General features: G+C 28.7%; 1 protein-coding gene across 1 annotated transcript; it reads right to left on the bottom strand.

The window, feature by feature from the left end:
- Positions 1-3673: 3673 nt before the first annotated feature.
- LOC132943704 (UDP-glucuronic acid decarboxylase 1) lies at positions 3674-9786 on the bottom strand. Its single transcript, XM_061012756.1, has 8 exons — positions 9262-9786; positions 8245-8504; positions 7571-7856; positions 7346-7459; positions 6809-6996; positions 6597-6729; positions 5747-5880; positions 3674-4069 (listed from the first exon to the last, which is right to left on the bottom strand). The coding sequence occupies exons 1-8, from the start codon at positions 9356-9358 to the stop codon at positions 3992-3994; spliced, it is 1290 nt and encodes a 429-aa protein (XP_060868739.1). The 5' UTR covers positions 9359-9786; the 3' UTR covers positions 3674-3991.
- Positions 9787-13856: the final 4070 nt, after the last annotated feature.

A 13856-nucleotide genomic window follows, 5' to 3' on the forward strand; every position in this document is an offset into this window, starting at 1 on the left:
ATGGGGGGAATAACGACCTCGGTTTATTGAATTAGGATAATTAGTAATTACTAATATGATTATATTGAACTGTGATTACTGATAATTGTAAGATGTCAGTAGTTTATTTATACAGGGTGATTCACCAAGCACTCCCACCTCCATTTTTTAATGATAATTTATCCAAATACGATTTTGGAATTTGTATTATTTAATAATATTATTATAAGTATTACTAGAATATTTTTTTTTTTTACCAAAAACCAAAATATGACATAATATGTAATTGTGTTTCATTTCTATTTATTCATTTCAATATTCGACTGTGAGTTGTGAGTCTGTGCGAAGAAGAAGTGTAGATATACAGAACTAGAACATACGGTAATGGATAGTTTAAACCAGTGGTGCGCAAACTGTAGCCCTACATCATTTGCCACATCAAAGTGAATTGATCAATTTTCCTTGAACCACATATAACCACGCGATAACGACAAAAGGTTACTCGACCAAATACCATCTCGTAATCTGACAAAAAATTATTGTACCTAACACAGTCCACAATACTCGGTAGTATTGTACTATATTACTGTAATAACACTATAGGAACACCAACCGTATATTCATTATTTATGTATGAATATCGTATACCTAGGTACCAATGAATTGTCAAAAAGCAACTTGATAAAATATAATCATCAAATAACATATATGAATATGTAAAAAAATTACAATGTGTAGACTGTAGGTATATACTATAAATATATATAGTAATTAGTAATTCGTAATTCGTTTCAAAAATAACTGATTATTAAACATTTGTATATAAATATAAAATACATTTTTTTTTTAAATGTACCTAATTCATATATAATACAGAGTGCGGCAGTCAAATCCGACGATTTGAAAAAATAAAAAAAAAAATAGTAAAACAATTTTTTATTAATTTTTCGCCAAACAAATAAAAATTACACACGTGGAATTTTATGTTATACATTTAAAAACTTAATTTTTAAAATATTGTGTCAGGCAAATGCCTTCCTTGGTTAGCCACACATTACCACTACACATATTATATTATCATCGCTTTTGTGATACGCTTTTACCGCGAACACGCGCTGTTCACTCGACCAACGCTCCATGATGGATTACTTAATTCCGGTTATTTAAAAGCGATAAGAACATTCCCGAAATCTCTACCACTTTAGCCACGCCCGCCAGTTATGTTAAAATCGTGGGGTTTGACTGTCGCACCCTGTATAACAACTTATTTAACTTCAGTCTTCAACCATGCATGCCATCTATTGATGGCAATATTGCAGTAGAATAAAAATTTAAAAAGGTGGATAAGTGGATGTCGCTCTGCTGTACAGTAGGTTACAAGTGGGTCACTGTAATGGATGGTGTTAAATTTGAATTCAATGATATAATATCATTGTATAAGAAAAACGATTCTGGGCGAAAACGGTCAGTCAGCCTATGATTTTACCAAGTATATTTGATGATATTATTGTGAATAAAGTAATTTATATATAACCTATTTACGTGGAGCCTTGTTTTAAATTTTCAATCCTTAGCCATACAAGTTAAAAATTCATAAATTTTTAACCACAAAATAATTAATAAATTATACATTTGATAAATGTTGTCAACATTTGAACTTTAAATGCTTATAAATAAAAACTGTGACTAAGGATTTTAAATTTTTTTCATCTGCCTTTGAAACAATAACCTAGGAGCCTTCTATTAAATTTTCAAGCTTTTTTACTCGAAAGATAAAATTTTATTGATATTTATAGAAAAAAAAAACTAAAAAAATTGAAAACTGACAATGGCCGTAAACAGCTCAAAAAGAGTCAACATATTTTGTAAATTTTATGGTGTATAGAAAATGCTAATATAAACATTCAGTCAAAATTTCATGTCCCTACGGTCATTTGTTTTTGAGTTACACCAAAAACCAAAATCGATTTTCTCGAAAACAGATTTTGCGTAAAAATTCCCGTTTTTCCTTAATTTTTCTTTTGTTTTTCACGTCGCTTGTGAAAAATACTGGGAAATTTTTACTTTTGACCCTCCCCCAAAGTACCAACTAGATTCACTTTCCTATCAGAAAAGTTACTATTGAAGAAAATCCAAGCACTTTTACTGTCCTAAAAGGTGATGACAGACACAAAAATAAAAAAAAAATAAAAAAAAATAAATAACCAGTATAAGAATTTATACATATTTGTCGAATAGAGAACGTCGATAACCATCGTACCTATATGTTTATTATGTATAACATAGGTTTCAGTTGAAAAAATTAAGAATTCACTAAAATACTAAATAATGGGTTTCTTCATTTTTCTCTAACAATTGAATTTATTGAATTTTATATTTTCAATTTTAACTAAATCCATGCATTGCCTACCTTCTATGGTAGTAGGTACAGACATACAAGGTGGGAAGGTGGGTATTAATTTTAATTCATAGGTATTAATTTTATTATGCAATCACGTGATTGGGTACTCATCTAAATAAATAAAATAAGACGAACATTGGTAATAATATTTTTATTACAAGCATTAATATATAAAGCATTATATAAATTGTTGGGGTAAAAAAAAAATTGGCATAAGTCGTACATCCTAGGTAGGTACATCGTCATCTTTATAGAACATCTGAACATTTATATTGTATATTCAATAGTCAATACTTATGAGTTATGATTAAAGGCACAACTATCCCTTTAACCCCCCACAAAGTATACAGTTTTTTAGATTCTGAGCGAAGCGATGAATGTATTGATTTTACAATGATGTATAGTATATAGTATATAATAATATACAATTACAATTTTTAAATACACCATTTATAATATTATAAATGCTCATTACATTTTAGAACAACAAGTAATTTATAATAAATAATTATAATTTTTAACCACACAAATGACAGTCCTCAGTCTGTAAAAGTGGGAAGGAAAATTGCAGGACTCAACTCGTATATCGCGATGGTGATGTATATCCGATATTCGTATTTTGGGACGCAATTCGTATGTAGTCTTACTATTCCCTACCATGGTTCCACTGCACAAGGTAAATAGGAGGTCCAGCGTGGAGAGGTTGTTCTAAAAACAAGGGATTTAAATAGGGGATCTCGAGTTCGAACCACGGTTTTGGTGGACAAATTTTTTGCATTGTTTATTTTTTGGAAATTGTTGTTTATAAATGGTTGCTACTATTGCTATAGTTTTTAATAATTATAATAATTATTATTAATTGCATTGTTTTTTTTCTAATTTTTAATTAATTTATTTTTCTTCTACTAAACATACGAATGATTGTTTTTCTTTAATTAATCGGATTTTAGTACAATTAGGTTAGGTTTGGATTTTGTACTCACCCGCACATAATATTAATTGATCATGGATAATAAAGAAATTCTTTATTATCTATGTAATTGGTTATACACTTACGCACACAACACGTGTGTATTTACCTTGTATTTTGGGATGCAATTTGTATGCAGCAAATTCACTATGGCACTCACCACTCATACTTGAGTAAAAAGATCGTCTCCCCCGGGTTTAGATGCTTCGTATAATTGATTGGTTAACTATAAACCTAAAAATTTAAAGGGATGAACATTGTAGAGAACTGAAGTTAATATGGTTTAATGTTAGTTTTCTAACAATATATTAATAATTCTTCAATTAAAAAATATATATTAATTTTATTCAATAGATTTAATGAACAGACGCAACAAAAGGAAAATAACTACATAACACGATACGACAAAATGTTATAGAGATCACAGAAGTTTACAAAAAAATACTAAATAAATATAAACATAAATAAAAAACAATTGTCAGATTCATAAAAATAGTATACTATGTTTTCATAGAATCAATTTAAATTCAATAGTTAACAAAATTTAAAATAAATTAAACATATAAACAGTAAAAATATTATTTTTCAAACCAGTTGAAATAAAATCTAATAACTCATAAGTAGTATAATAATATTATATATCAAACAGTTTTTTGTGATTTCTTTATTTCTTGTCTAAAGTAGTCAATTGTCATTTTTAAACCTTCTTTTAAACCCACCTGTAAAATATAAACATAATGTAAATTAAAATGAAAACAATTAGTGTTTTTAAAATAATTAATGACCATTAATCAGATTTATTAAATACATACTATAATAGATACACAATGCTCATTTGACATTAATAATTGATGAAAAGATCATCATTTTAAGGTGTGATTACTTTACCATTATGAAGTTCAAATTTACAAGTGCACACTACACGTCATACAGAGTAAATATGTATTTTTGTATAATTTGTACCTACCCTATTTATTTATGTAAATTAAAACCGGAAATACATATAAGAATAATATATTAGTATATACAATTGTTTAATAATTATTTTAAATAATTGATTCAAATTTAAAGTTAGTTAATAAAAAAATAGTTAGTTCATCGGAATTGTTATGACCTAAGTCAAGCACTACTGGGGTCATCGGTTAAACCACATAGAAAAAGGTTTATATTTAGTTATTAAAACAAATAATGTTTTAGTATATATTATATGAAATAATAGTTATAGTATTATACATTAAGATCAATATTAAAGCTCATGTACAATATAATTTACTTATTATAATAATATAATATATATTTAATATTATTAGCTGATCCTGTGCACTTTGTTGCCCGTAAAAAATGGCGACTCTTAAAAAAATTATGATTGTTCAACTTCTTTTAGGTGTAACTTGCTACAGTAAGAGCAACGCTACAGTAAGAGCAACTCAGTAGTCACCCTGGTAGGCAATAGATACCTGATCTATCCGAATAACCAATGGCAACCGATAATAAATAAATACTAATTTCTACCCTTAATCCCTCAAAATGTCAAATCGATAGCTCTAATAGGTTTCGGCTCTGCATTGAATATGAGTCACTCAGGAAAGTCTCGTATATATAAACAGATTACATTTTCTGTGACACTAACAAGCCCTCTGAAGTAGTAATTAAATTTTCTGTAAGAAATAGATAAATAAACATAAAAATTACCACTAACATTTCCAGCTACTGGGAATGTATCTATACCAAATAAAGAATAAAGATTATTATCATAATAAGTTTCAAATAAAAATGGGAAAATATTGCCAGCTGCAATCAATTTGCAATAATCAAGATTGACCATTTCACGTACATAATCCTCAGCAGTGGAGAAGTTGTCACCATTTGAATTGTAAGACATGGTAATAAACTATAAAGTTATTCCAATTATCAGAGACATACGAAACAATTGTATTTCGGATCTCTTGGCATCGTTCTTGAGTGTTAAACAAATGAAATGAAATTGAATGGATAAAGAGCAGGCATCATCACCGATAATTGGTACAACTACTTGAGGTGTCAATATTCCATTGACAAAATACAATTATATTGAATATATACATTTTTAAATATGCCGACTATGTTTAATAATGAAAATAATCAATAATATGGAAATAATAATAATAATATTGATAATAAAGTTTGTTGTATGTAGGTATACAATTTTGTTTTTGCTGATTTTAACCCCTTAAAATCAAAATTTTGCAAAATCCTTTTCAGTGCATGGTGAAATTATAATATTAATCTACCCTCAAAATGTCAAATTGATAGCTCTAATTGGTGCGGCTCTGCGTGGATATGAATCAGTCTCTCAGGACACTCTAGTTTATAAATATATTTTTTTTTAGTACAAACAACAAAACTATAATATATACCTTAGGCTTCCAATTTAGGTAAGTCATTGCTCTTGTAATGTCTGGTTTTCTTCTTTGAGGGTCATCTTCTACAGCAGGTGTTGTGATTACTTTACTTTTTCCACCAACCAACCCTTTAATTATTACAGCAAATTCTGTAATAAATAAATGATATATTATTTATCAACTATCAGCATTAAACTGGTAGATTGTACTATTTGATTTTTTTCAAAAAAAACATTATTTTTAAGTTACAATTAACTGTTATTGTTATTTACTTATATGTCTTACAATGATAGGCGATAGGTATGCCCAAGGGCGGATAGGCTTATCGGGAAGATCCCACAACAAAATATTTTTTTATAAAATTCACATAGAAATATTATTTATAGTACCAAATGAATTTTCTTCTTTTTTTTCAAAATTGACCTTTACTTAAGTGATAATAATAAAAAAAACTATCCATTTCCTACATAGATAACCTATAGGGAGGTAATAATAGTTAATTTGGCGGTTCAAGGGCCGGTTTGATTCATATTTCCAGCCGAAAAAAAACATCAATCCCCCAGGGTATGCCTAGGCTTTTAGGCAAAAATATCAATTGACTTGATATACCTAGTTTCCACCTTATTAAATATTAATACAAACAATTAATACATAATGGAAACATATATATTATTGCAAAGAATAAAAATCATTACATATTGAAATTCGATCGATGAGTCTATTAAAATACGATTTAGACATTAAATAAAATTAGCTGTAATAAAACTGCATTAATTTTATATTATTTTTCTTAACATTAAAAATAATGGTAGGTAGGTAACTGAATGGTAATTTACAATGGTATTGAATCAATAGTAAAACATACCGTTAATGGTATGTTCAGTTGGGTTTCCAAGATTAACTGGCTGGGTATAATTGGAATCCATTAAAGCAATCAATCCATTTACTAGATCAGATACATATTGAAATGAACGTGTTTGATTACCTCTACCGTATACCTACAAAAAAAAAGAAGGGAAAATTGGAAAAATAATATACAATTTATTAGACCATATTATATAACATTGTATTTCTTACAGTAATCGGCTCATTTCGGAGAGCCTGTAATATAAAGTTGGAAACTACCCGTCCGTCATTCATATGCATTCGAGGTCCATGTGTATTAAATATTCTGGCGACACGAACTGATACTTTTTCATGCTTGGCATATGCATAACTCAATGTTTCTGAAACTCTTTTACCTTCATCATAACAAGCACGTGGACCTAAATCACAAAACAATAATTTTAGTTATACTTTATTTCAGAATTTCAGGCATTAAATACAATGTTTAAAATTATTAATTAGTTCCAAAAACTAAACAAAGAGTAGTGAGATTTATATTTTAAAAGTATTAACTTAAAATATACACAATTGTTTGAAAACCTATACAATATGAAAAAACAAAAATATGCATTGAATATGTATTTATGGCTTTGGTCTATATATTTGAAAATACTAATATGTATTAAATCTAATTTGTTATAAGATTCTACCAAATAAGTATACAAACTGCAAACACATCAAGTAACAAAATCGGATCATAAAAATAACTATACAATAATGTATACATACCAATGGGATTGACATGTCCCCAATAAGTTTCTGGTTGTGGGTGTACTTCAGGATCACCATAGACTTCAGAAGTGCTTGCAATTAAGACTTTGGCACCTACTCGCTTTGCCAGTCCTAAAAAAAGATTATACTAAAGATAATTTGATTATTTTAAATTTTATTAGTTAAAATAAATGTTTTTTTTATTTTAGATTCTTTTATAGAATGGATTTTTTTTTTACAAACCTAACATATTAATTGTTCCTATTGTATTAGTCTTAATTGTTTTTACTGGGTTGAACATGTAATGTTGAGGTGATGCAGGTGAAGCTAAATGATAAATCTCGTCTACTTCAACAAAAAGAGGATTGACTATGTCTTGATGAATTAACTCAAAGTTAGCATGACCAATCCACTGTTCAACATTTGCTTTAACTCCAGTGAAAAAATTATCTACAACAGTAATGTCATGACCGGCTTTCATCAATTTATCAACCAAATGAGATCCAACAAAACCAGCTCCACCAGTAACCTGGAAAATTATAACATAATACAGTTTTAAAGTTTGTAAATTTATTTACAAATTATAATAAATTCAAGTTTTAATATTTAATAATTCTTAATACTTCTCTTTTTATCACTTTAACAGTTTAACATCAACCTTAACTTTCTACATATAAAAGTAATTTTTTAAAACCTCAGCAATGTGGTCCATTTAATATGGTTCTTCAATGGTTATATTAAAATCACAGATAAACTAGGTATAGAACATTATGGCATAAGTATAAATAATTTGTACTTGTAATATAAAAGCATAAGGCTATAAGAGAGAAAGAGAGAGAGAGAGATTAAACATTGTACCTTAATTTTAACATTATATCTATGGATTTGGACGTGGGTAATTTTTTTTTTCATCTTACCAGAATACGTTTTTTTGAACGGTAGTTTAGATATTTGACATTTGGATAAGGCTTTCTGATACGTTCTTCAAACCCTTGCATCTTGTTTTCAAGTTGTTCTATTTTCTCATTTGCAGTAGCAAGATCTTTTTTCAGCTTATTTATAAGATCTGTACTGTGTTCAGAATCAACATTTTCAAAAAGCTGAAACTCTTTTTTGTTTGACACTTGAAATTCATGGTTATAAATACCATTATTTGATACAAAGCAATAGATTAATCCTGAAATAATAATAAAAATAATATAATACACTTTAATGTGATTAAAATATTCAAAATAGGTAGGTATAAGTAAGACATATTACAATCTAACATGTTTGAATTAAAATGTTTCGACTTTTATTTAACCTAGATAAGTGTTTAAATGTTGTTTACTATAAACCACTATAAACCAGTACCTATGTACCTACCTATGCTATATAAATAAACCACTAATAAAATTAAGGAAAAGTATACTTTCTTACAAAATTTTTCAATATAAGTTTAGATTTAAATTTTGACAAATACATCAAAATAAAAGATAGTTGTCTGCAATTAGCAGCATAAAAACTATTTTTTTAGTCTCAAAAACACAAACTTAACATACAAATAAGAATTGAAAATGTTATATGACTGTTGTTAATATTTTAGTTTAAATGGGTAAATCTAATTGCATATGCTATCAATAAGAAATGTATCATAAATGCAAATAGGACTTAAATATAAAAGTTTAATAACAACGATACAAGTGTTATACAATACCTAGATATAATAGAAGCGTGTATCTAATTACAATAAAAATAAAATTGGAATTGTCACTTTAAACGATAGTTTGCTCTCCAAAGAGCAAAAGAGCGTGGACCTAAGTTTTTGCCCATAATGATAATAGCAATACAGTCAAAAATTAAGAAACGACAGCAACATAATATTTTTCATGACCATCATTATTATTGTCAAACCAAAATTCGAAACTGATGCATAATATGAATCATAGACTTACCCAACAAAAGCAGGCTACTGCCTATTACCAATGCCAGGAAAACATTTATGCGGATCAACATTTGATGTCTGTACTTGGACGGGTCCGATAGGAACATAATGATATTACGAACATTGTTGGAAATCGAAAGTTCTACGGATAAAATTCGTTTTCGTAATCGCACGCAAATAAATGTGGTAGGGGGACGGTATGACAGAAGGAACGATGACAGCCGACGGAATTATAATATTATATTATTGTAATAATTAATTATCATTCACATTTTTTATTTGTCATCCGTCAACAAATGCTGTCAAGCTATCATGCACTTTAAACTACCTATAGGTTATTAGATACCTAGGCTTTAAAATGCGGTAACACTTGCGACTTGCTAATATTAATATTAGCTTTTTGACAATGTGGCATATTAATAATATTAATATATTGAAACTGATTACATTTTTTATTATTAGTTATTAATTATTACTTATTTTTTAATTATTATTCATATTATTATTCGTCAGTCGCGAAACCGACGACGTGCAAAACATATGACTGACGCACAGTCTGGCGGGTGAAATGATAACTGATAACCGGTCAGAGATAGCCGTGATGATATCTCTTATCTAAGCTCTAGTACCTTATTATCACGGACTACTACACTGAACCGGAAACATCATGGGTGGTGGGTGACGGGTGGACTCGAGAGAGGTGTAGAATGGGGAATAGTCACGGACACGAACATATTATAATAGTCACGGACTAAATATCTTAGTATAGTCCGTGGGAATAGTACGTGAGCTAATCTAGCGCAGCCTGGCTAACCACAGTAGCATGAACTAAGAAGAATCTTCTTAAACTAATATTCTTAGTTCATGGTAGTAGCATCATACCGTAGACGTATATTATACGTCTATGCATCATAGAACAATGGTAGTAGGAATACATTTGATAAATGGTTTATCATTGAAGTATAGATGGCGCCAGATTAGCTCATGTATGTACCCCTTACTACACCTCTCCAGCGGTGGCCCGGCGGTAAACGTCTAGTTTCCAGTCCGGTGTAGTAGTCCGTGCTTATTGTTTTTACTTTTGCGTAAGCGTAACCATAGTACCATACCATAAGGGTGCACGCCGTGCGCAACTTACCAAACTCCGCTTCAGAAAAGTGAAAATGTTCCGAAATGAGTAGCACGGTTAAACGACCACAGGCTACGTTGTGGTTGGAAATGTTGCCACTAGTACCAGTAGTACATAATATGTTATTTATGTATTTAACGTTTTTTAGAAAATATATGCATTATTTTGAACTATGACCCATTAAACATTTTATAGCTTGTAAATATTTTATTACGACCAATTGCTCACATTTTCTTTAAGCTCCTTAAAAGTATTGATTCTTGCATCACATTTAATTTGTCCTTATTAGTGTTTCGAGGACGTCCTACAGTTCAATCATACTCTCTAATATTATATTATGCAACTCTTCTGGAAAAGGCTGGACATTAACAATATATCATTTGCTTCACATCGAATATTCTTTTTCATCTTCTCCAATCTTAATTAAAGCATTTTCAAAAAACGACTGTTTTTAATCTTTATTTTTATGATAATTATATCAGGCAAAATAGAAAAAAATGTAGATCTGGGTAGTGACTAGTGGAATTGATTATATAATACACATCATAATCAATGGTAGTCGTAAACTATAACAATTTTCCCACCCCTAAAAATTGGTACTCGGGGCATTAGTCCCAGTAGCTCCTGTCCCCCTCAAAAGCACCACTGCTTCTACGGAGCTTATTAACTTTTCCTATTATTTATATAATTATACAGAGTGTATCTTATGTCATTGTACGCGGGTTTTTTTAACAATTATAGATCGATGATATGGAATTTCAAAAAAACCGAAAAAAATACGTGTTTCTTTATTTTTAACATGACAATTTTTTATAACAATTACAAAATGTTTAAACACGCAGGTGTACCAATAGTAAAATCAACTTTATTTTTTCAAATTGTAATCAGTGATTTATCTAATCAAAATCAATTAAAAAATATAGTGATTACTAATCACTATATTTTTTTATTGATTTTGGTAAAGCTTTTTTTTCTGAAAATGTTGATACTCAAATCATTAATTTTGGTTAGATAGTTTCTTAACTATGTTCCTCTAAACTATATAGTAAAATATGCATTAATACTTTTAATTGAAATAATTGGTATAGATTTAATTTACAAGAATTAAATAATTTTTTCGGTACTCGTTCAATATGCTATCTACTGCACGTTTGATGGCTTAGTATGCTATCTACCGTAAATATTTTATCTACCGTCGTTTTATGTTGGTTTAGTATGATAAATGCAGTATTTCTACTTTGCCACATTTAATCATGTGGTACTGTGTAGTTATGTATACAAATTTTTGACCACTCCGAGGAATGATTCGAACAAGTCTTCGGCTCAAATCATTTTATGGATAGACCCATGTTAATTTAAAGTAGAATAGGAAATATATTTTATAGGAATATATAGTAGTACCTTGTTCAACTTCATTTAATATAATTGGTAGTAAGGTATTTCGATTTGGCCTTTGAACTTTAAAAATATGTCTCTCTAAAATGCAATCATGCTTACAACACAAACCAAAAATCTATGGCCCTTGGATTTGCTGTCCATAATTTCAATTATTTATTACAGAGTCTTCATCTGAACTATCTTCATTATCATCAGACTTTTCCTCAGGTTTGCGATCTCCAAGATGTTATTATCTTCCGCGGTTATATTTCCTTTTATCTTAGAACAAAGATTCATCTAAATCCTTTCATACTTAATCTTGATTACAAAATGATAAAGTATATTATGATACAATATTTACTGTAGATGTCTTATTAAACTATCATAAAATTATGGTAGATAAAATATTTACAGTAGATAGCATATTGGACGAGTACCATTTTTTCGTATAGCTATTTTTATAAATTGGTAATCTAATGACATGCTATGGAATTAATTATGGAGAACTAGAGGAAATACAATGCTAACGCGCTTCCATCTAATCTCTTTTCTATGGCGCCTATCGTTTTTTGAAATAAATAAAATATCTTAAATACACCTTGGTTCATGGTCTATGGACCGTGATATTTGCATATAGACATATTAAGTAATTAATGACAGTGTTTGGAAAGAACGGAGAAAATGAACTAGTTCTTTTTTTCAAGGAAAAATAACAAAATTGTTCGTTCTTTTCTAGTTCCAATAATTTACACAGATAATTATATGTAAATATTATTTGTAACTAAAAAAGGAACTCGTTCATTTCCCAAAAGAACGACAAAGGAACGAATTCTTGTTTTTTTTTTAAGGAACAAGGAACGAAACGAATTCCTTTTTATAAGGAACTTGCCAAACACTGGTTAATGTCTATAGTCTATGTATAAATGTATTGCATATCATTATATCAATCATAGACCTATAAACTAATGGACAGCGCTAAGAGAGAAAAGACAGGGGTACGATATAGTGTGAGCGATAAAAGAAACAGAGTAGTAATATGTATACAGTTTATTTTGCGGGCTCCTTCACTACTTTATGTTCTTTCTCTCTCAGTTATATGGTTATGTAATATATTCATTATGATCGCCTATATAGCTTTGCATGGCATGGCGGAGTGGAATGCGCGTCCATTATTTAGTTTATAGGTTTATCCACGATGTAGAGAAGAGAAGGTGATAACACTCGGCTTGGCCAGGAGAAAAAAAGTGGCTTAGTTTTCGACGGCAAATTTGTAGTTTAAATAATATCCACCGGAAGCAGCACAAGCTTCGAAAGCCGGGTGTTTGAATAATTGCATTAGACATTATATATTTTAGACACATGTGTATTGTGTTTTATTGCAATGAATCAAAAATATTAAATATTATAAATATTGTATTTATGATGGAAAATACCTGTGTGTACCTACGTTTATTTATTGGTATTTCAATAAGATAATTTTAACGTATGGTATTCATATTGAAAATCATTTATTGCTTTAGGATATACTTTATTCAACTGCCTAGAAGTTTACAATTGAAAATTATAGCAAAATTGCAGATAACAGAATACGGACCATTACAAATTTGATAATTTCTATATATTATAAGTAACTCAAATCTATTTATATATACTTACTTCTTTATATTTACTTTTGATTCAATATTTACCTAATATTGGTATTTGGTACCTTCTGTTAAAAATATTTAAATATATCTAAGACACTATTACATTAATAATAATAGGCAATGTGCCTAAGTATAATACATAAAATAGTATACATATAAGCAGGTAGTTATCACATAATATTAAAGATGTTAACAATATTGTTTATTACCTAATAATTATCATACTAAATTATAATATTTAAATTTAATGTATTAGTATCCGTATCTTGAAAATTACTTAAAATAATTTTATGTACAAATAATTTATCTAAGTGTATACATTATTATTAGGTACCAAATAATAATAATACTCTATATAATTATTATATTATTGTGGAGTAATGCTATTAAGTAATTACTTACTTAAAATTTATAAAAAATCATGTAAATATTGTCTTTAATAAAGTCACAGTA

This window comes from Metopolophium dirhodum, chromosome 4, assembly GCF_019925205.1.
Source record: "Metopolophium dirhodum isolate CAU chromosome 4, ASM1992520v1, whole genome shotgun sequence".
NCBI lineage: Eukaryota > Metazoa > Arthropoda > Insecta > Hemiptera > Aphididae > Metopolophium > Metopolophium dirhodum.

Coding starts and splice junctions, on each gene's coding strand:
- LOC132943704 (XM_061012756.1), bottom strand. CDS start 9,358: ATGTTCCTATCGGACCCGTCCAAGTACAGACATCAAATGTTGATCCGC. Junction 8,505..9,261: donor CAGTAGCCTGCTTTTGTTGG/GTAAGTCTATGA, acceptor TTATTATTTCAG/GATTAATCTATTGCTTTGTA. Junction 4,070..5,746: donor ACCTAAATTGGAAGCCTAAG/GTATATATTATA, acceptor TATATTTTACAG/GTGGGTTTAAAAGAAGGTTT.